Source organism: Diospyros lotus, chromosome 14 (genome assembly GCF_014633365.1).
Source record: "Diospyros lotus cultivar Yz01 chromosome 14, ASM1463336v1, whole genome shotgun sequence".
Classification (NCBI taxonomy): Eukaryota; Viridiplantae; Streptophyta; class Magnoliopsida; order Ericales; family Ebenaceae; genus Diospyros; species Diospyros lotus.
Window position 1 is genome coordinate 14,797,782 of NC_068351.1, and position 21,788 is coordinate 14,819,569.

Genomic DNA, 21,788 nt, shown 5'->3' on the forward strand with positions numbered 1-21,788 from the left:
ACGGTTGAAATTTTTTTTTGAAGCCCCCCTAGGTAAAAAATCCTAGCTCTGCCCCTACATATATCCTATCTTACAGCTACAACTACTCTCCTCCTCCTTTTCGTTTTCTCGAGCTTCTGCCTGTTAACGTTTAATGTGCTAGTATTTCGAATTTCAACTATGGTTTAATTCTTTGTTCGAATCAGAAATTGCAAGCAAGCGCTAATTCACATTTTTGTTTTTCCTGCCAAGTGCTTGCATTATTGTCTCTGACGTCTGGGACACTTCTTTATGAAGCAAGAGCTTCACGATGAAAAGAAAAGAAGAAACGAGAGAAAGGAAAATTAATCTTGCTGAACTGTATTGAAGAAATGAATTACACAACACAAGAAATCAACAGTGAGGCTTGCTTATATATTACCCTCAGACCGCCTAACTACATTAACAACAAACATAACTGCCTACTGATAAAATAAATCCTCTACAACAGAAACCATAATCCTAACAATACAATCACTGCTGATGCTATCAGAAGTCAATCCGACACCAATCCTTCCACACTTTAGGGCATTAGTAGTCCTTTACTGGGCTTTTAATTATTTGCATGAATTTCTCTGGGTGGTGATTTTTCCATTTCATACAACAGAATTGCATTAGAAATTCGGCAGGCTTACAAAAAGCTGCCGCAATCCAACATGTAGTTGACTCTTTTATGCTCGAAATGGCACTTTATTATTTATTTTTTATTTATATATTTCTTGGATTTTGTGGACCAGGTTCTCTCTAGCTTCGATTATGTTCAACACTAAATATTTGCGCCTTGGATCTCAATTGATCAAGGGTTTAACAAGAGGTATATTCTTCATTTTTTTTTGCAAGGCTATTCTTCATTTTGTTTTACCATCAAAGTTCACTTAATTTTTTCAAGTTGTGGGTTTATAGCTGCATAATTTTTTCTATTGGACCAAATTTGCATTGTGAACCAATGAAAGTTCCTGAAAAAATTCATTTTGTGTTTGGGCTTGCATGATGTGCACTTTCTGTTTTATGCTGGTAGTGGTATGAAGTTTGCTTTAGTTTGTGTACCTGAGGTCAAATTTTCATGCACAGAACGTCGGAACTTATTGTTGGATGGGGAAAATTAAATTACTGTTATCATTTGCTTTTGATGGATTTACTACCATAACATTGGATAATTAAGTATAGCATTTCATACGTATTCTGCTGTTTCTGCTGAAAGCATTGAGTAGAAGATCTCGGGCATATCAGTGTGAATACCCGGCAGTGGAAAATTAGGAATAAAAGGGCTAATTACATGTATTTATGTGAGGGGTAGTTAGGGTATTGTTTCCGGTTATTTCCTCTCTTGTAACTAACGCCTCATATGTCTATAAATAAGAGGCACTAGGGAGTCTGTCGATCACCTGATTTTTTGATCGATCTCATTGAGGCTTGAGTGCTGAACTGTTAGAGAAAAGTGTTAGAATTCTTTGTAATCTGCGGTGAGAGTTCTTAAGGGATTCAGTGAGTGTTGTGGGGTGTGCGAGAGTGATTGCTTGTACTGTTCTTCATCAAGATTTATAGTGGATTGCTCTCTCTGAAGGTTGGATGTAGGACTGGTGAAAACTGGTTCGAACCAGGATAAATTCTTGGTGTTCCTTGGATGATTTGATTGTTCTATCTCTACTTTTGTCATTTCTTTTAATTATTGTTTTCTGTTGTATGTTTAATCGGTGAGATAGTGATTGAGGGAATTCTTTCTTGGTTTATTGGGTGATTTAGTGGACCGACAGTGCTCCCAATTGTAACAAATTGGTATCAGAGCCAGGTCTCTCATCAAGAACCTTCAAGATTCGATAGAAACTGACACATACCCGCAGGAATGGCTTCTACAGCCTCTGCTTCACAGTATGATGTTGAGAAATTTGATGGCCAAAACGATTTTGGCCTATGGAAGATGAAGATGAGGGCCTTATTGGGAAACCTAGGTCTGGATGAAGCCCTACTGGCAGAAAAGAAGATACTCGAGTCTCTCTCTGAAGAATAGAAAAGAGAAATCTGTGAAAAGAGAAAGGAAATTAACAAGAAAGCGTTTCACACCTTAATCCTTAGCCTTGGAGACAAAGTTTTGAGGGAGGTGTCAAAAATGACAACTGCCAAAGACCTTTGGAATAGACTAGAGACACTCTATATGACCAAAACTCTCTCTACCCTATTGTATTTGAAAACAAAGTTCTTTTCATTCAAGATGGTTGAGGGTCAAAAGTTACAAGATCACATTGATAGTTTTAATAAACTATGTTTAGATCTTGAAAATATTGATATTAAATATGATGACGAGGATAAGGCATTGGTCTTATTGCACTCATTGCCAAAACCATATGAGACTTTTGTTGATATCTTGAAACATGGTAGAGACAAATTGGCTCTAGATGATGTTACTGTTTTGCCTAAAGTAAAGCTGGATTTATTGAAGAAACCAGAAAGAATTGAAGATGATGTGGCAGCAGTTAGTTAATAGGACTTAAGTGTATCTAATTGCTTTAGTAAGGGTAGTTTAGACTTTATGTAAAGTTAGTTATCTCCCTTAGATATTTCCGCCTCCCTTAGTCTATATATAGAAGGGTGTGGAGGCCGGTTTTCATCATCAATCAGTCATATTCTTTATTCCTTGGGTTCGGGTACAGTGAGAGGTGTGAGAGAGAGCTGGTTGTTTCAAGTTCTTGTTAGCTTCGATTGAGTATTGTATCCGAGAGTAAAGGAAGAGGGAAGAGGGGAATTCTTGTACTGGTTTCAGACTTGTTTCTAGTGGATTGTTTGCTTCTTGGATTGCTGGATGTAGTGCCATGTAAATAGCATGAATCAGGGTAAATTGTGTGTGCTGCAATCTGGTTTGATTTCTCCTTTTTACATTCTGTTTTTATGTTCTACTTTCAGTATTCATTGTTGTTATTGAATCGGTGAGTTTCTTGAGTGATTCTTGAGTGATTATAGTCTCGGTTTTTACAATTTGGTATAAGAGCTTTAGGTCTTTTAAATCAAGAAACATCAAGAAACCTTTAAAATCCTTAGAAACCTATAGAAGAGTTGTCTTCCATGGCTTCCGCAACCCCAGCCGCTCGGTATGATATTGAAAAATTTGATGGCATAAATGATTTTGGACTTTGGAGGATTAAGATGAAAGCTTTGATGGGAAACTTAGGGTTAAAGGAAGCTTTAGTACCCCAAAAGCCTTTTCCAGAAACTGCTACTGCCGAACAAAGATTAGAAGCTAATAATCGTAGGCAAGAAATTAGTGAAAGAGCTTTCAACACCCTAATCTTGAGTTTAGGAGATAAAGTCCTAAGAGAAGTGTCTAAAATGGAAACTGCCGAGGATTTGTGGGCCAAGTTAGAAAGTCTATATATGACTAAATCCCTTTCAAGTAGGCTGTATCTGAAAGCAAAATTTTTTACTTTCAAAATGCAAGAAGGGCAGAAACTTCAAAATCATATTGATGAATTTAACAAATTGTGTCTTGATTTGGAAAACTTAAGTATATCATATGAAGAAGAAGATAAAGCCCTAATTCTGTTGCATTCATTGCCTAAGTCATATGAGCATTTTGTAGACATTCTAAAACATGGAAGAGATACCATATCTTTAGAAGATGTTATAGGTGCCCTAAACTCTAAAGATTTACAACAGAAAGTAGAATCCAAGAAAATAGTTGCTGATGCCCTGTCATCTAGGTATAGATCTGAAAAGAAAGACTCTAAGGCTAAAGGAAAATCAAGATCAAAATCCAGAAATGGCAAGAAAACATTTAAATGTTTTCATTGTCATGAGGAAGGACATATCAAGAAAAATTGTCCTAAAAGGAAGCAAGAATTTCTGATAAAGGTAAATTTGAGTTTTCTAACTCAACTTGTGAATTAGGCTATGACAGTTCGGATGTTCTTGTAGTCTCAAAACATTCGGATGAAGTGGTATGGGTTTTAGATTCCGGATGCTCCTTCCATATGTCACCTCACATAGAATGGTTTCTGAATTATAGAGACATGAGTGGAGGGAAGGTTCTTCTTGGTAATGATCAAGAATGTGGAATAAAGGGGATTGGGGATATTAAGCTAAAAATGTTTGATGGATCTATCAGAACTTTGGAAGCTGTTAGGTATGTCCCAGAACTTAAAAGAAATCTGATTTCCTTAGGAGAATTAGCTAAGAATGGCTACAGTTATAGTGGCTGTGGGGATATTCTTAAAGTAGCCAAAGGATCTCTTATATGTATGAAGGCAGTCCTTAAAAATGGGATATTTGTAATGATAGCCTCCACAGTATGTGGAGATGCAGCCATAGGGGAAGAAAAGACCTATGAACTATCAAAACTGTGGCATTTTAGGATGGCTCATATAAGTTTCCAAGGGCTTAAGGAATTAGCTAATCAAGGGATCTTAGGTTCTGAAAAACTGACAGATTTAGATACTTGTGAAACTTGCATCTATGGAAAATCTGTGAAAACTAAATCCCCTAAGAAAGCATTGCATATCACTAAAGGTCCTTTAGAATATGTCCATTCGGATTTATGGGGCCCTAGTCAAACTCCAACTCATGGTGGAGCTAGGTATTTTCTTTCAATTATAGATGATTTTTCAAGAATGGTTTGGGTTTCTGTTTTAAAAACAAAAGATAACACTTTTGATGCTTTTAAAACTTGGAAAATCATGATTGAAAATCAAAAGGGTGGGAAATTAAAAGTCATTAGAACTGATAATGGCTTAGAATTTTGTAATAAGGACTTCACCCAATTGTGTAATGAAAATGGCATTTTAAGACATCTCACTGTCCCTGGAAATCCTAAGCAAAATGGCCTGGCCGAGCGCATGAATAGGACCCTCCTTGAGAGGGTAAGATGTATGTTATTTCATGCTAGGCTTTCAAAAGCATTTTGGGGAGAGGCTATTGTTTCAGCAGCCTATTTAAAAAATAGATCACCTTCTTCAGCTTTAGATTTTAAAACTCCTTATGAAATGTGGTATAATCATAAGCCAAACCTAGATCACCTTAGGGTTTTTGGGTGTATAGCTTATGCACATTTAAAACAAGGAAAATTAGAACCTAGGGCAAAGAAGTGTGTGTTTATTGGTTATCCTTCAGGAGTTAAGGGGTATAAGTTGTGGAATTTAGAAAAAGATATGCCTAGAACCATGATAAGTAGAGATGTAACCTTTAAAGAAAATTCATTTATTGATCTAAGACGTGAAAATGAGGATAGGGAAGGAAAAGATAAAGCTGTAAATTTTGAACAGCAACAACAAAATGATATTGCTACTCAAAATGCCTCCCTAGAACCCTTCCAGGATCAGCAAAGTGCTGGTGAAGAATCCTCAAGCCAAAACAGTCTTGATAGATCTATAGAAGTTAGGGATTCATCAAGCTATGATGAAGAACAGCACATGGACAGTGCTGGTTCCTCTAGTACAATAGGAGAGCCTATTGGAGATAGATACAATGTAGGCAGGGATAGACAAAGGAGAATAAGTAGGCCACCAGTGAGATATGGATACTCAGATCTGGTAGCATATGCACTTCTAAGTGCAGAAGAGATTGCAGGAGAAGAACCACAAACCTATGAAGAAGCTGTAAGTTCTAAGGAAGCTCAAAAATGGCAGGAAGCCATGGAAGCTGAGATGGAATCCTTAAGAAAGAATGAAACATGGGTGTTAGTGGATAGACCTTTGGGAAAAAGAATTGTAGGCTGCAGGTGGCTGTTTAAGGTAAAAGAAGGAGCTGAAAATAGTCTTAAACCTAGGTATAAAGCTAGGTTAGTAGCTAGAGGCTTTACTCAAGTAGCAGGAATTGACTTTAATGAAGTGTTCTCACCAGTTGTTAGACACACTTCCATAAGAATACTGCTTGCAATAACAGCCCATCTTGACCTATATCTAGAGCAGTTGGATGTCACCACAGCATTCCTTCATGGTGAATTAGAGGAAGAAATTCTAATGGATCAGCCTAGAGGGTTTAAAGTTAGGGGAAAAGAAGACAAGGTCTGCTTGTTGAAGAAGTCCTTATATGGACTAAAGCAGTCCCCTAGGCAGTGGTACAAGAAATTCGATTCTTTTATGATAAGCCAAGGGTTTACAAGAAGTTCATTTGATTGCTGTGTCTACCTTAAACATATTTCCACTAAAATAGCTATTTATCTCTTGCTTTATGTTGATGACATGCTCATAGCAAGCCAATCAACAGCTGAAATCCAAAGTTTAAAACTTAAACTCAAATCTGTTTTTGAGATGAAAGAACTTGGTGAAGCTAAGAGGATTTTAGGAATGGAAATATGTAGAGATAGGAAGAACAAAACTCTTCAGCTATCCCAGAAAAACTACATACAGAAAATTATGAGAAAATTTCATATGTTAGATGCAAAGGTAGTAAATATACCATTTGCTCAACATTTTAAACTTTCTCATGATCAGTGCCCAACCAATGAAAATGATTTATCAGAAATGAAGAGAATTCCCTACTCTAATGCTGTTGGCAGCATTATGTATGCAATGGTGTGTTCTAGGCCTGATTTAGCCCATGCCATGAGTGTAATAAGTAGATTTATGGCCAACCCAGGAAAAGAACACTGGACAACAGTTAAATGGGTGTTTAGATATCTAAAAGGATCAATAGATAAAGTTCTGATTTATGGTGGAGCTGATGATTTTAAAATTCCAGACATTATAGGATACTCTGATGCTGATTATGCTTCAGACTTAGATAGGAGAAGATCTACAACCGGCTATGTATTTAAATTGTGGAAGTCTACAATTAGTTGGAAATCTAACCTTCAATCAGTTGTAGCTCTATCAACAACCGGATCAGAATATATAGCTGTAACAGAGGCTGTTAAGGAGTCTTTGTGGCTGAAAGGCTTGATTAGTGAACTCCTAGGATATAATGTGAGGATTATTTTAAAGTGTGATAGTCAAAGTGCCATACATTTGGCCAAAAATCAGAGTCATCATGAAAGAACAAAACATATTGATATTAGATATCATTTTATAAGAGAAGTCCTTGAGAAGAAGGAGGTAGAGCTTATAAAAGTTGCTGGAAGTGAAAATGCTGCAGATATTTTCACTAAGGCAGTCCCATTGTCCAAATTACTTCATTGTTTAATGTTGTTACAGTTTGATGTGTTTTGATTGATGTGTTTTCAGGATATCCAAGAAGTAAGCAGGGCTAGAAGGCTGAAATTCCAGGATTACTTAAAGCAAAATGGTGGAGAATTGTTACTGTTTTGCCTAAAGTAAAGCTGGATTTATTGAAGAAACCAGAAAGAATTGAAGATGATGTGGCAGCAGTTAGTTAATAGGACTTAAGTGTATCTAATTGCTTTAGTAAGGGTAGTTTAGACTTTATGTAAAGTTAGTTATCTCCCTTAGATATTTCCGCCTCCCTTAGTCTATATATAGAAGGGTGTGGAGGCCGGTTTTCATCATCAATCAGTCATATTCTTTATTCCTTGGGTTCGGGTACAGTGAGAGGCGTGAGAGAGAGCTGGTTGTTTCAAGTTCTTGTTAGCTTCGATTGAGTATTGTATCCGAGAGTAAAGGAAGAGGGAAGAGGGGAATTCTTGTACTGGTTTCAGACTTGTTTCTAGTGGATTGTTTGCTTCTTGGATTGCTGGATGTAGTGCCATGTAAATGGCATGAACCAGGGTAAATTGTGTGTGCTGCAATCTGGTTTGATTTCTCCTTTTTACATTCTGTTTTTATGTTCTACTTTCAGTATTCATTGTTGTTATTGAATTGGTGAGTTTCTTGAGTGATTATAGTCTCGGGTTTTACAGATGAAGTTATAAGGGCTTTGAATTCTAAGGAATTACAACATAAAGTAGATACAAAAAAGACTGCTGGTGATGTACTAGCAGTGAAGTTTAGACCTGAAAAGGACACTAGACAGAAAAATAGGTCTCAGTCAAAGTCTAGAAATAGCAAGAAAGTAATCAAGTGCTTCCATTGCCATGAGGAAGGGCATATAAAGAAGCACTGTCCCAAAAGGAAGAAAGATTACCCTGACTAGTCCAGTCCAGAATTTTCAAACTCCATTTGTGACTATGATAGTCCTGATGCATTAGTAGTGTCTAGTAAGGATGAGAAAGATGTGTGGTTGCTTGATTTGGGGTGTTCATTTCATATGACTCCTCACAAAGAATGGTTGCTAGACTATAAGGAAATTGGAGGAGGCAGAGTTCTTCTAGGAAACAACCATGAGTGTAGAATAGTAGGAATTGGAAATATAAGACTTAGGATGCATGATGGATTAGTTAAAATTTTAACTAATGTAAGATATGTTCCTGATTTGAAAAGGAACTTAATATCACTTGGAGAATTAGATAAGAATGGCTACTCCTATAAGGGAGATAGTGGAATGCTTAAGGTAATGAGAGAGTCTTTAGTGTGTATGAAGGCTGTCCTTAAGAATGGCATTTATGTGCTGCAGGCATCCACTCTGAGTGGTGATGCAGCCTTAGGAGAAACCAACTGTAGTGATCAGTCTAGCTTATGGCACTTTAGAATGGCCCACATAAGTGATCAAGGCCTTAAGGAGTTGTCTAATCAAGGAATTTTAAGTGCTGATAAATTTACAGCATTAGACAAGTGTGAAACCTGCATTCTAGGAAAGTCTATAAAAGTTAAATTCCCTAAGAAAGCCACCCACTCTTCTCAAGCCCCATTGGATTATATCCATTTGGATTTATGGGGCCCTAGTCAATCCTTGACTCATGGAGGAGTAAGATATTTTTTATCCATAATAGATGACTTCTCTAGGATGGTTTGGGTTTATGTTTTAAAGTCAAAAGATCAAACTTTTGAAGTGTTTAAAACTTGGAAAACCATGACAGAAAATCAAATGGGTAAGAAAATAAAAATAATTAGGACAGATAATGGGCTTGAATATTGTAATAAAGATTTTTTCCCACATGTGTAGTGAAAATGGCATAGTGAGACACCTATCAGTCCCTGGAAACCCTAGGCAAAATGGCTTGGCTGAGAGGATGAATAGAACTCTCCTAGAGAGGGTGAGGTGCATGTTGATACATTAGATTATCTAAATCTTTTTGGGGAGAAGCTGTAACTACAGCTGCATATTTGATAAATAGGTCCCCCTTGGCAGCATTAGGTTTTAAAACACCCTATGAGATGTGGAAAGGTCATAAGCCGAGTCTTGAGCACATAAAGGTGTTTGGATGTATTGCCTATGCTCATGTAAAGCAAGGCAAGTTAGAACCTAGGGCCAAACATTGCCTATTTATAGGTTATCCTATAGGGGTGAAGGGATACAAACTTTGGTGTTTGGAAGAAGATATGCCAAAGACTATAATCAGTAGGGATGTAGTCTTTAAAGAAAATTCTTTCTTGGATAATAGTCTGATAGAGGATGAGCAAGGAAAGGCAAAAGATGCTGTTCAGAAACAGCTTGATTATAATATCACTAATATGACAGTCATGATGCTGTAAGAGTTGGTTATGAGGCAACAAGTGACAGTCAGGATACTGCCAGCAGCAGTCATGGTGCTACTAGTGACAGCCGAGACTTGGATGCTGCTGCTTATGATAGTCCTATGGACTTAGCAACAGGTCAGCATAGTGCTGATTTAAGATCCTCTAGTTTAGATAACTTTCAGCAATCAGGCTTTGACGATTCCTCTTGTTATGATGGAAACCAGCACACTGACAGTGCTGGTTCTTCTAGATTAGACAGCAGCCCTAGCTTAGATAGGCATAATGTAGCTAGAGATAGACAAAGGAGAGTAGTAAGACCTCCATCAAGGTTTGGATACTCGGACTTAGTGGCATATGCACTTTCAAGTGCATTAGAGATAGCTGGTGATGAGCCTTCTTCTTATGAAGAAGCTGTGAGATCTAAAGATTCAAAGAAATGGCTTGCAGCCATGGAATCTGAAATGGATTCTCTAAGAAAGAATAAAACATGGACCCTTGTCGATAAACCCTTAGGTAAAAGGGTGGTAGGTTGCAAATGGTTGTATAAGATCAAGGGAGGTGCAGGAAATGAATCAAAACCTAGGTATAAGGCTAGGTTAGTAGCAAGAGGATTCACTCAAGTGGAAGGAGTGGATTTTAATAAAGTGTTTTCCCTTGTAGTAAGATACACTCCTATAAAGATTTTACTTGCTATGACTGCCCATTTAGATCTTACCCTAGAGTAGATGGATGTGACCACCGCTTTCCTCCATGGCAAATTAGAAGAAGATATTCTAATGGATCTGCCAAGTGGATTTGAAGTTAGGGGAAAGGAGAAACAGGTTTGCTTATTGAAAAAGTCCTTATATGGACTTAAGCAATCCCCTAGACAGTGATACAAGAAATTTGACACATTCATGTTGTGTCAAGGGTTCAAGAGGAGTAACTTTGATAGCTGTGTTTATTTTAGGCATGTTTCTTCAAAGACATCTATATATCTCCTTCTTTATGTGGATAACATGTTGATTGCTAGTCAATTACATTGATAAATCCAAAGTTTAAAACTGAAATTAAATTCAGTATATTTGAAATGAAGGAATTAGGAGAGGCTAGAAAGATCTTAGGTATTGAAATAACTAGGAATAGACAGCTTAGGAAGGTCCAGCTTTCTCAAAAGGCCTATATCGAGAAGCTCATTAGAAAGTTTCATATGCTGGAGGCAAAGGAAGTTAATGTTCCCTTTGCTTAGCATTTTAAGCTGTCCCACAGTCAATCACCAAGTGATGAAGAGAGCATGAGAGAGATGAAGAATGTTCCCTACTCTAGTGCTGTAGGTAGTCTTATGTATTGTATGGTGTGTACAAGGCTGGATCTAGCCCATGCTATGAGTGTGGCTAGCAGGTTTATAGCTAATCCGGGAAAAAATCCATTGGACTGCAGTTAAGTGAATTTTTAGGTACTTAAAAAGAATAATTAATATGGCTCTAGTTTATGGTAGAGCTAATATAGATGAAGAGCCTAATATTCTAGGATTTCATGGCGATCGACTATAAGCTGGAAGGTTCGATAGAAGGATTGGAGAGGAGATTGGATGGAACGCTAGTCCAAATACGAGAAGAGATGGCACAAATGAGAGAGGAGCTCGGGGCGCACTTCAACAATTCATGCTGATGTTCACTCGCCAAAATTCGGTGAGTATGGCCCTTGAATTCCCTCCCAGAGATAGAACCGAGCCTCTCTTAAGAAAAAATAGAACAATACGTCAGCCAGAGACCCCCGATATAGGAGGAGAACAGGATGAGGAGGGGGAAACGATGTAGGGGTCGTGTGGAGCAGGCCCCGCGACAACAGCTGGGGTTTCTCATGCCCCGAATGGAGATACCCATCTTTGAAGGGGATAACCCGCGTTGGTGGGTGAGGAAGTGTGAAAAGATTTTCAAATGGTATGACATCCCAGAGGGTAGAAGGGTATCCTTAGCTGCCGCTTACTTTGACGATGTGGTAGATGCATGGTGTCAGGGGTGGACTAGTGTAAGGGACCATCTTACATGGGGAAAGTTTGCTGAGAAATTATGTGAGAGGTTCGGGGAAAGAAGTATGTCCAATATTGTCGAAGAATTCAACAAGCTCAGACAGGTGGGGGAGTTGAAAGCTTACCTAAAAAGATTTAAGGAGCTTAGATCTCTTATGAGCACCCACGATCCTCATCTCTCGGAGGCCTATTTCATGTCCAGCTTTTTGAGTGGCCTAAGTGAGGCTTTAAGGCCTATGGTCAAAATGATCAGACCCCGAACAGTGGAGCAAGTAGTAGAGAGTGCTATACTGCAAGAGATGGTGGTGGAGGCCTTGATGAAGAAATAGAGGCAGCAAAGTAAGACTATAGAGACAGGGACCTCTCACCAAGGAGGCAAAGGATTTAACCGGGAATGGGTAGTTAATAATCTAAGAGCTAAATAGTCAGGAGTACCCCACACAATGGGGAGGTTTAATGAACAGAGGAAACAACCAGCTATGTGCTTCAGGTGCTGGGGACAAGTACTTCCCAGGGCACCAATGACAAATTCTCTTGCTGGAAGGAGATTAGGGAGAAGCAATGGAAGGTGGAGAAGAAACTGAGGAGTGTGAAGAGTTGGGGGAGGAAGACAATGGGGAAATATCACCCCATGCATTAAAAAGGGTGACTAACAACAAGTAATTAAAGTTGAAGGGAAGGTGAAGGAAAAGAGTCTGATGATTTTGATAGATAGTGGAAGCACCCACAGCTTCCTTGATGAAGGCATTGCGAGGAGATTGAAAAGCCCCCTCTCGGACACTCCACCCCTTAGTGTAACAGTGGCTAATGGGGGAAAAGTGATTAGCAACTCGGCCTGCCCAAGATTCAATTGAGAGATGCAAGGAGAAGAGTTTGAAGTTGATCTCAGGCTTCTGCAACTGAGGGGTTGTGATGTGGTTCTAGGGGTTGACTGGATGAAAGAAGTTAGCCCCATCAGTTTCGACTTTAATCTGATGGAGGTATCTTTTGAAAAAGGATGACACTCAAAGGAGGAAGAGAAATCGGGGCCTGCAAGAGATGGAGCCTACAACGAGTCATCCGGAACAGATGGAGTAAGCTGGCTCAATTGTTTTCGATTGTGGTAGTGGAGGAAGGGCAGGAGAAACTGAGGTTCGGGGAGCTCACCTTGTCCTCAGCAATGATTAGAGGAAAGTTGGCCAGGTACAGTCTAGCCACATTATTGATGAATTGTTGGTAGAATTTGGAGACTTATTTGCTAAACCTAATACCTTACCTCCCACCTGAAACCTAGACCATTCTATCAACCTCAAACCAGACTCCGAGCTAGTAAACATCAGAGCCTACCGGTATTCACCCACACAGAAAACAAATATTGAAAAGATGGTAAAAGAGGTGCTAAACCAATCCTTTATAAGGCCTAGCCACAACCCTTTTACCTTATCGGTCCTTCTAGTCAAGAAGAAGGACGGATCTTGGCGTTTTTGTGTATACTACCGAAAATTGAATGCCCTCACTATAAAAGACAAATTTCCCATACCCTTGATAGAGGATCTAATGGATGAGTTGCATAATGCCACTATTTTCTCCAAGCTAAACCTTGGGTCCGGCTATCACCAAATCAAAATGAAAGCTGAAGATGTCCACAAAACTGCCTTTAGAACCCATCATGGGCATTTTGAATTTTTGGTGATGCCCTTTGGATTCACCAATGCACTAGCTACCTTCCAATCTCTCATGAACCAAATATTTGAACCTTATTTGAGAAAATTTGTATTAGTCTTCTTTGATGACATTCTTATTTACAGCCCGACCCTTGAGCAACACCTATCCCACCTCAAAACCACCCTAGAAGTCCTCAAATCCAACCGGCTTTTCATCAAAAGGTCTAAGTGTTGCTTTGGCCAAGATCAGGTGGAATACTTGGGCCACATAATATCAGGGAAGGGAGTTAGGACAGACCCAAGGAAGGTAGAAGCCATGGTCAACTGGCCCAAACCCACGAACTTGAAGGCTTTAAGGGGATTTCTCGGCCTTATTGGATATTATAGACGGTTTGTTAAGGGTTATGCCATCATCAATTGCCCCCTAACTGACCTGCTGAAGAAGGGGAATTTTAAGTGGGGTGAGGAGGCCGAAGCAACCTTTGAGAAGCTTAAGGAGGCGATAAGCACAGTGTCGGTCTTAGGGCTACCAGACTTCAATGAACCCTTTATATTGGAGACAGATGCTTGTGGAGTTGGTGTCGGGGCAGTTCTAATGCAGAATGGGAGTCCACTGGCATTCTTGAGCCAAGCCTTGAGTACTAGGCACTTGGGGTTGAGCATTTATGAGAAGGAATTCCTAGCAGTGTTAATGGCAGTGGAGAGGTGGCGACATTACCTAGAAGGAGGTAGATTTATCATCAAAACAGACCATGAAAGTCTAAAATTTTTACTATAACAGAAGTTACAAACTCAACTACAAAAAAAGGGTATGGCCAAGCTAATGGGACTCGATTATTCCATACAATACAGGCGAGGCAAGGAAAATATAGCTGTTGATGCACTATCAAGGTGTTAAGAGGAAGGCAGCGTAGCAACCATTACTAAAGTAGTCCCTGGATGGTGTCAGGAAGTTGTTGACAGCTATGCTGATGATGAACAGATTAAGGAGCTAATGGAGAGGCTGGTGATTGAACCTAACGGGGTTGGAAACTACATTCTAGCGGAGGGGATGTTAAGGTTCAAAGGCAGACTTGTCATAGGGAGCAAGGGAGACCTTAAGCGAAGAATTTTACAGTCATTGCATGACCTCACCCATGGGGGGACATTCTGGTATCCAAAATACCTACCTCAGAGTTAAACAATTGTTTTATTGGCCCAAGATGAAAGTGGGAGTAAAGAACTTTGTGTTAGCCTGTGATATATGCAAGAGATGTAAACTGGAGAATGTGGCTTACCTTGGTCTCTTGCAACCTCTACCAGTGCCGGATCGAGCTTGGGTTAGTGTAACTATGGATTTTATCAAGGGACTACCTAAATCTAAAGGGAAGGATAGTATTATGGTTGTAGTGGATCGATTCACGAAGTTTGCGCAGTTTATAGGGTTGACTCACCCTTACACTGCCAAGGAAGTGGCTAGGATGTTTATGGACAGAGTAGTATTGCAGCATGGGGTGCCGAGTACCATCGTATCAGATCGCGATAAGGTGTTCACAAGCCATTTTTGGCAGGAATTGATGGGATCTATAGGGATTAAGCTCAATATGTCAACAGTATATCATCCCCAAACAGATGGGCAGATTGAGATAGTCAACCAAGTGCTGGAAACCTACCTAAGATGCATGTGTATACAATAGCCCAAACACTAGCATAGGTGGTTAGCCTTGTCACAGTGGTGGTATAATACCACCCACCACACATCCCTAAAAATGTCCCCATTTGAGGTGTTGTTTGGATGTCCACCACCGTTGTTGCCTGCCACCGGAAGGCATGCAACGGAGATATCAGTGGAAGAATACTTACAACAAAGGAGGGTGGCCTTACAACAATTGAAACAAGAGTTGGCATCGGCCCGAAATAGAATGAAAGAGTATGCTGACAAGAAAAGAAGTGACCGGGAATTAGAAGTGGGGGAAAAGGTGTATCTAAAGCTAAGGTACTCTCACTTGAAGGCCTTCAGTCAAAGGCCAGTATCCAAGTTAAGTCCCCGATACTTTGGCCCATTTAGTATAACAGAAAAAATAGGTAAGGTGGCTTACAGGCTCCAGCTACCTGGAGGCACTCACATACATCCTGTTTTTCATGTATCCTTGCTGAAAAGATCAACCGGAGCAGCGCCAGTTGATACAGTCTTACCAATGCCGTGTAAGGGGAAGGAAGGTCCCATGGAACCATAAACTATTATAGATAGAAGGGTGGTACACAACCAAGGGGTCCCTCTAATCCAAGTGTTGGTGAAATGGGAATCGGAGAGTAACAAGGACAACACATGGGAGTATTTACCAGGTCTACTTCAGCGTTTTCCAAGAGCTGCGAGCCTTCTTAGCATTTCTTGAGAACAAGAAATGTTATAAGGGGGGAGAATTGTCACGGCTATGGCTATTTTTTGCATTTAATTTCAGTCTTATTCCTGTTTACTCAACATGCACTGTTGTATTTCTTTTATTTGATTGTTGCATTTATATTCTAGTTATCAGATTCTGTTAGGGGTAGAAGGCCACACGTAAGGCCTTAGGAAAGGACAAAATAGTTTGTTGTAACCGCTGGATGGGGGAAGATCTGCTGCATCCATTCCCACACCAAGCGCCTATATGTATTCATCCCATTCCACGGGAGAAGCTATGAAAAGATTGAATACAAAAATTATTCTATTCCTCTCTCTCTCTCTCATCTCACTTAATTCTCTCTACTTCTTCTGTTCTTTCTATCCTTCCTACCCAATTCTTTCTGTTAGTCTCCCTTGAATCTCACCGAGCCAAGGGAAGGCCATTGTCTCTACCTAGGACAGTGACAACTACATCATCGTTTAAGACTCTTATAGGTTATTTTATGTAGATGATCAGTTTTCATGCAGGTCCAGATGATGAGCAGCTTGATGAAGGCAGATTTCAGGCAGAAACTCTAAGCAAAATGGTGGAGAATTGTTCTACAAGTTTTGCATTGAGTAGAAGATCTCGGGCATATTAGTGTGAATACCTGGCAATGGCAAATTAGGAATAAAAGGGCTAATTGCATGTATTTATGTGAGGGGTAGTTAGGGTATTGTTTCCGGTTATTTCCTCTCTTGTAACTAACGCCTCTTATGTCTATAAATAAGAGGCACTAGGGAGTCTGCTGGTGGATCAGACCCGGGTTAAACTTCTCGTCACGAAAAGGGGCACCGTGGCGGCGTGTCTGCAAGGGGACGTGATCCCAAGAGGCACTGGGGAGTCTGTCGATCACGTGATTTTCTAATTGATCTCATTGAGGGTTGAGTGCTGAACTGTTAGAGAAAAGTGTTAGAATTCTTTGTAATCTGCAGTGAGAATTGTGGGGTGTGTGAGTGATTGCTTGTACTGTTCTTCATCAAGATTTATAGTGGATTGCTCTCTCTGAAGGCTAGATGTTGGACTGGTGAAAACCGGTTTGAACTAGGATAAATTCTTGGTGTTCCTTGGATGGTTTGATTGTTCTATCTCTACTTTTGTCATTTCTTTTAATTACTGTTTTCTGTTGCATGTTTAATTGGTGAGATAGAGAGTGATCGAGGGAATTCTTTCTTGGTCTATTGGGTGATTTAGTGGACCGACAGTGCCCCCAATTGTACAGGTGAGTGGCTGTTAGTATAGAGGGTATGATAATTAGTGCTTAGTATATTTTATCCCCATTCATTTAGCGCCAAAATATTTCCTTTGGAAAGTATCTTTATGGAATCATCAATTTTTGTTTGCCTAAGTAAATGACTGTAGTCAGCTTATGAGATGCTTGATTTCCAAATGCTAGTGGTCTGTCATGCAGGTTCTCTGCACTGTCCACCTTCATTAGCTCAGGCCACATCCCCTCTACATGATAAGCCACCAGACTTTCTCACTGCATACCTCCATATCATTTTTGACTCACTACATATCACCATGTTGGTTTTAACCCTTCCTTCTTCTTTTTATATTAGTAGTGATCAATATCTACCTTTCTTCCGTGTTTTCTTTTCACACAAAGAAACATCTAAGAAGACTTCCTCGACTTTCCTTATTGCATTTATATGTGTGTATATATCAATTTTTGCAATCAAGCTGGCTGAATTTGATCAATAAGCCAACCTGATCTTTAATTGGCTTGGGAAAAAAGTTTGTTTTTTCCTGCTGGGCATAGATTTGAATTTTTTAGTCCATATATGATTGGAATCAAGAGTAGGATTTTATTTATTTATAAACTTTTTGAATATTAAGATTCTTTGATTCTATCAAGATTGTACGTTAGTCTTATTATGACTTTTAATAGATTATGTGGTAGAATTTAAGTATTATTTGGTTTCCATATTAGGTAGGGTTAGTTTTGAAAGAGTTCTAGTTGTTTTAAGAGTTTTATCAAGAATATAAATATGGCTTATTGGTGAAATTCAAATTTTAGCAGATCTGGAGCTCCCCCCCTCCTGCCCGGGGGGCTGCTTCTATTAATGCATATATATATATATATATATATATCCTTCTGGATGTTCTTTTCTCCTTTCCCTTTTAATCACCTTGTATTGATGCCTTTTCTTTTCCTCCTTATCTTTCTTCTTCTCTCTCTGCTTTCCTTTTGTGTTTGTAAGTTCTCTCTTTTCTGAAACTCTTCTTCCTTGATTCTAAACTTTTCCTGTTTCTTTGTGCGCACAACACCGTTTCCAGTACATTGCTTGAGTTACTTTCAGACATTGCTGTTCCACATCAGATTTGGTATCAGAGCCTTACTCCATTTGAATCTTACTATCTGTGCTTTTTCATCAACAAGCAGTCATTACCAAACAGCCTTACTATAACCTACAACTATTGGCATCCTTCACATCTGCCTTCAAACCACCCAATTTTTTCAGCCGTCAGCAGTCACTATCCAACGTTGGATGTCTGCTAGATGTTGATATCAAAAATCATCTAGAAAGTTCATTCTAGGTTTGCAAAGCAGTTTATTCTTGTTGAATGTATTGTCTGGATGAGTGTTCTAAAATGCGCTAGGTGCTACTCGGGCGCCAAATGGGGGCCTAGCGCCTAGGAAAAATGTTGTTGTTGTTTTTTTGTTGAAGTTTGCCTCGAGTTTTGTCCTAGAAGATAGCAGAATCGGAAGGAGCATAAAAGAGTAGTTTTGGCTGAAGAAATTAGGCAGCTTGGGGTTAAGTGTAATTAGTACATTTTGTTGGGGTTAATATGTAATTTCCCTAAGTTAGTTAGTTTCCTAAGTGTGTCTGCCTCCTCTATAAATAAGAGGGTAAGGCAGCAGTCTAATAACTCCTCTCTCTTGTCAAGTTCTCTGTTTCTATTGTGAGTATTCTTTGTTCTAGAGAAAGTGAGGCATGTGTATTGTGTTCTTGAGTTTTCTTGGAGTGAACAAGGGTTGTACTTGAGCAATAGGGTTGAGAGAGGACTTGGGCTTTGTACTGATCAGTTTCATCCTAATAAAAGGGTGTTTGAAGGCTGGATGTAGGATTGCCAAAGGCATTTCGAACCAGGATAAATCTGCGCCTAATGCTGTTTGGTTTGATATTTTAAATTCAGTTATTTTCTTTTCTGTTGTTCAGTTTTATGTTCTTACATTTACATTGCATCCGAGAGTGTTTATGAGGGTTTATGAGAGGGTTTTCTCGCCTAAGGTTGTAATCTAAGAGTCCTAAGGTTAACATTTTTTTTTTTAATTTTAACATTTTAATGTAATTTGATGTTATTTTTAGATATGTTGTTCTGTTTCTTAGCATTTGATTTCCTTTTAAGAACTAAGGAGGCCTCGGGCGATGTTCCTATCTGACATCATTTGATTTTTTTTTTCTTTTTTTTTTCCTGAGTATTTGAATAATTGACATTGAATTAAAATATACAACTAAGAAAAAATTAACAGCAATTTGTTGCAACTTGCTGCTTGCTGAGTATTGAACAATAATTTTTTTTTTCTTTTTTTTTTCCTAAGTATTGTAACTTGCTACTTGCCAAGGAGGAAGTTGGCTTGCTGCAAGCAGCAACGAGCAAGGACTTCCTCCTTGCTGCTACAGCAAGTAGCAAGCCACAACAAGCAGGAAGGAGCAAGGATTGGCGGGAGAGAACGGCCCGATCGGCGGCAAGAGAGAGAGAGAGAAACAACGAGATCAGTGGCAAGAGAGACGATAGAGACAAAAACGATGAGATCAGTCCGACGAGAGAGAGTGAAGGGGAAAGCGAGAGAGAAGGGGAAAGTGGCTAGAGACTGAGAGAGTAACGACGAGAGAGAGATAATTGGCCCAAGCTGTGCGCGACCTAGGCCGGGCCCGACCTAGGCCGCGCCCAACCTAGGCGCCGCCTGGGCTGCCTAGGAGCCAATTGGACCCGATCAATTGGGCCCGGCGCCTAGGGGTGCCGACTAGGGCTTAATCGTGGCCACGAAGGGCCGCCTAGCGCCTAGGCGGTCGCCTTGGCCGCGCTTTAGATCACTGGTCTGGACAAGCTATTACTAGAATCCTAGTTTTCAATCATGGTGATCTGTGGAATTTTTTTTGTCTCTATCCCAAATAAACTTTGAGTCATACCATTGTTTTAACCATCCCAACGAGAGTTTTTTGATCTCACAAAGCAAAAAAAAAAAAAAAAGTTTTTGATGTGGAACCAAGAACAAGAATGCTAGAACAAACTAAAAACTCAATCAAATATCTCAATATCAATGTCAATAATCAAAGTCTTCTTTCAGTTACATCCTAAGCAACTATATATGGGCAACTAAGAGATATTATCCTACTTTTGTTAGGATTCTGCTAGATGAAATCCCAAAATAGTAAGGATTCTAATGGAACCTAATAACTAAAGGATTAATGAAAGAAATTAGGAAGCAAAAGAAAAATAAAATAAATAATGCTAAGTCCCATTTCTATGCCTAGAATGATATCTTCCAAAATATGCACTTCTCTGTCTTACACTAGTTTTACTTGGCCGGAAAGAATAATAAAGTTTAAGAGTAATAATTATTTTAGAACTTTATAATTCTAGTTCATCATCATTATCATCATAAGCATAATTTTACTAAGTGGGATAGGATACATGAATTCTAACATTCCATTCAATGATGTTTCGTCTAGAAGTTGTTATGAAAGATCTAATAATTTTTTCTTCTGGCTGTCAACTACACAAAGCAACCCTCGTTCTTTATTCGGGCTTGGCAACTGTGATAATAAAAATGCAATACTAGAAGTGTTGAAAGGATTACTCAATCCATAGGTGGGGTTTTTATAATTCTAGTTGTGTTAGGATTTTATTTATTCTGAAACATTTTTAAGGATTGACAACGAACTTTGGTAGGAATGGAAAGGTTCCTCCTTTGTGATTGAAGGTTACAAGCTTGACTTGTGGAGAAGGCCACATGCAAAAATGACTCTCCCCTGACCCTCAAAAAAGTGGGGAGCCTGATTTCTTTAATCACTAGCTAAACAAATATAACAACAGTAAAAGCCTTTCTCAAATGATTTGGTCAAACATTAAACTGCTTTTCCTTAAAAGAGATTCTTATAAAAGCATTTTTTACGGAAGTGATTCATACAATAATAGAATTTTCACAGCAATACTAATAGAACACTTACAACCCTAACCTCATTACACTAAAGCACATTTTTCTCATTGCATTTAGTTCTGTATCCTCCTAAACTATAGCAAAGCAACATAAAGATGGTTGCATTTCTTGATTGCATTATCAGAGTCCACATCAGGTGGCTCATCTTTTCTGGACCTTTTGCACTGTTGGAGTCTTGAGTATTTGAGAAAAGGGCAGTGCTCTTGAAATTCATCTCTATTCTGTTTGTTCTACTTTAGTTCTATTAGCAGGATTTTTGTCACAATTAATGAATTTTTTATACATTTGCCTATTACCATCATTGATGCTCCACACATGTATTTCTTCTTTAACAATTTATGGCATGGAGCTTGTCATCAATTAAAAGTGGCATGCGGCATGGTGTTAACCTTTAGGATGGTTATTGTGAAAATGCATGGAACTCCTGTTTCAGACCCCATCCCACCATCCAAAAAGTCAGTAAAGAAAGAAAATTCTGCCCCCCTAACCACCCCCCCCCCCCCCCCCCCCAAAAAAAAAAAAAAAAAAAAAAAAAAAAAGCTGACTTCCTTGTGTTATTATTTGTTCGGCTATTAGTTAGACTTGGATAATATCCAATGTTTATATCCATCATCTTGCATCATGAAATTACCATTTTAACTTGAATGGAACTGTCACCAGACATTTACCCAACTTTTGCTTTCTAATTGCCTTTGACAAATTATGCTTCAAAGTGTCCAGTTTGCTAGTTGTCATTTCTCTGTTGCCTTGTGGCTGAATTTATAAATGAACACTTTTTTGAAATGCTTACCTATAAGCATTGAGGCTGCCTGACAAGATTATATTTCTATATTGTTTTGTGTGCTTCTCTCTTTGGCAGGTGAAACATCTACTCCAGGAGTCGCATATACACAATTTTTTCGTAATCGACCTTTGCAGCATCTGGTTAGTCTTGATCCTTTTTCCAGTTTCAACTTTCAAGATAAATGGATGCTCACTTTCCAACATATTATGGGTAAACTGTAGATTGCACATTGTAAATTGTTGATTGACCTAGTTTTTTATGAGTTAGTTGGATATCTGGATCAATTGTCATGTGAATCAGCCCAGTTACTGGGTGAAGTA

At 39.0% G+C, this 21,788-nt stretch overlaps 1 protein-coding gene across 2 annotated transcripts in view; it reads left to right on the forward strand.

Moving 5' to 3' along the window:
* Positions 1-21,788, forward strand: part of LOC127790217 (uncharacterized) — a 34,116-nt gene that overhangs the window by 1,034 nt on the left and 11,294 nt on the right. For both annotated transcript variants that reach the window (XM_052319541.1, XM_052319540.1), the window contains exons 3-4: positions 756-832; positions 21,544-21,608. In XM_052319541.1, the coding sequence (XP_052175501.1) occupies positions 775-832; positions 21,544-21,608 (123 nt within the window). In that variant the 5' untranslated portion in view covers positions 756-774. The remainder of the gene's footprint in view (positions 1-755; positions 833-21,543; positions 21,609-21,788) is intronic.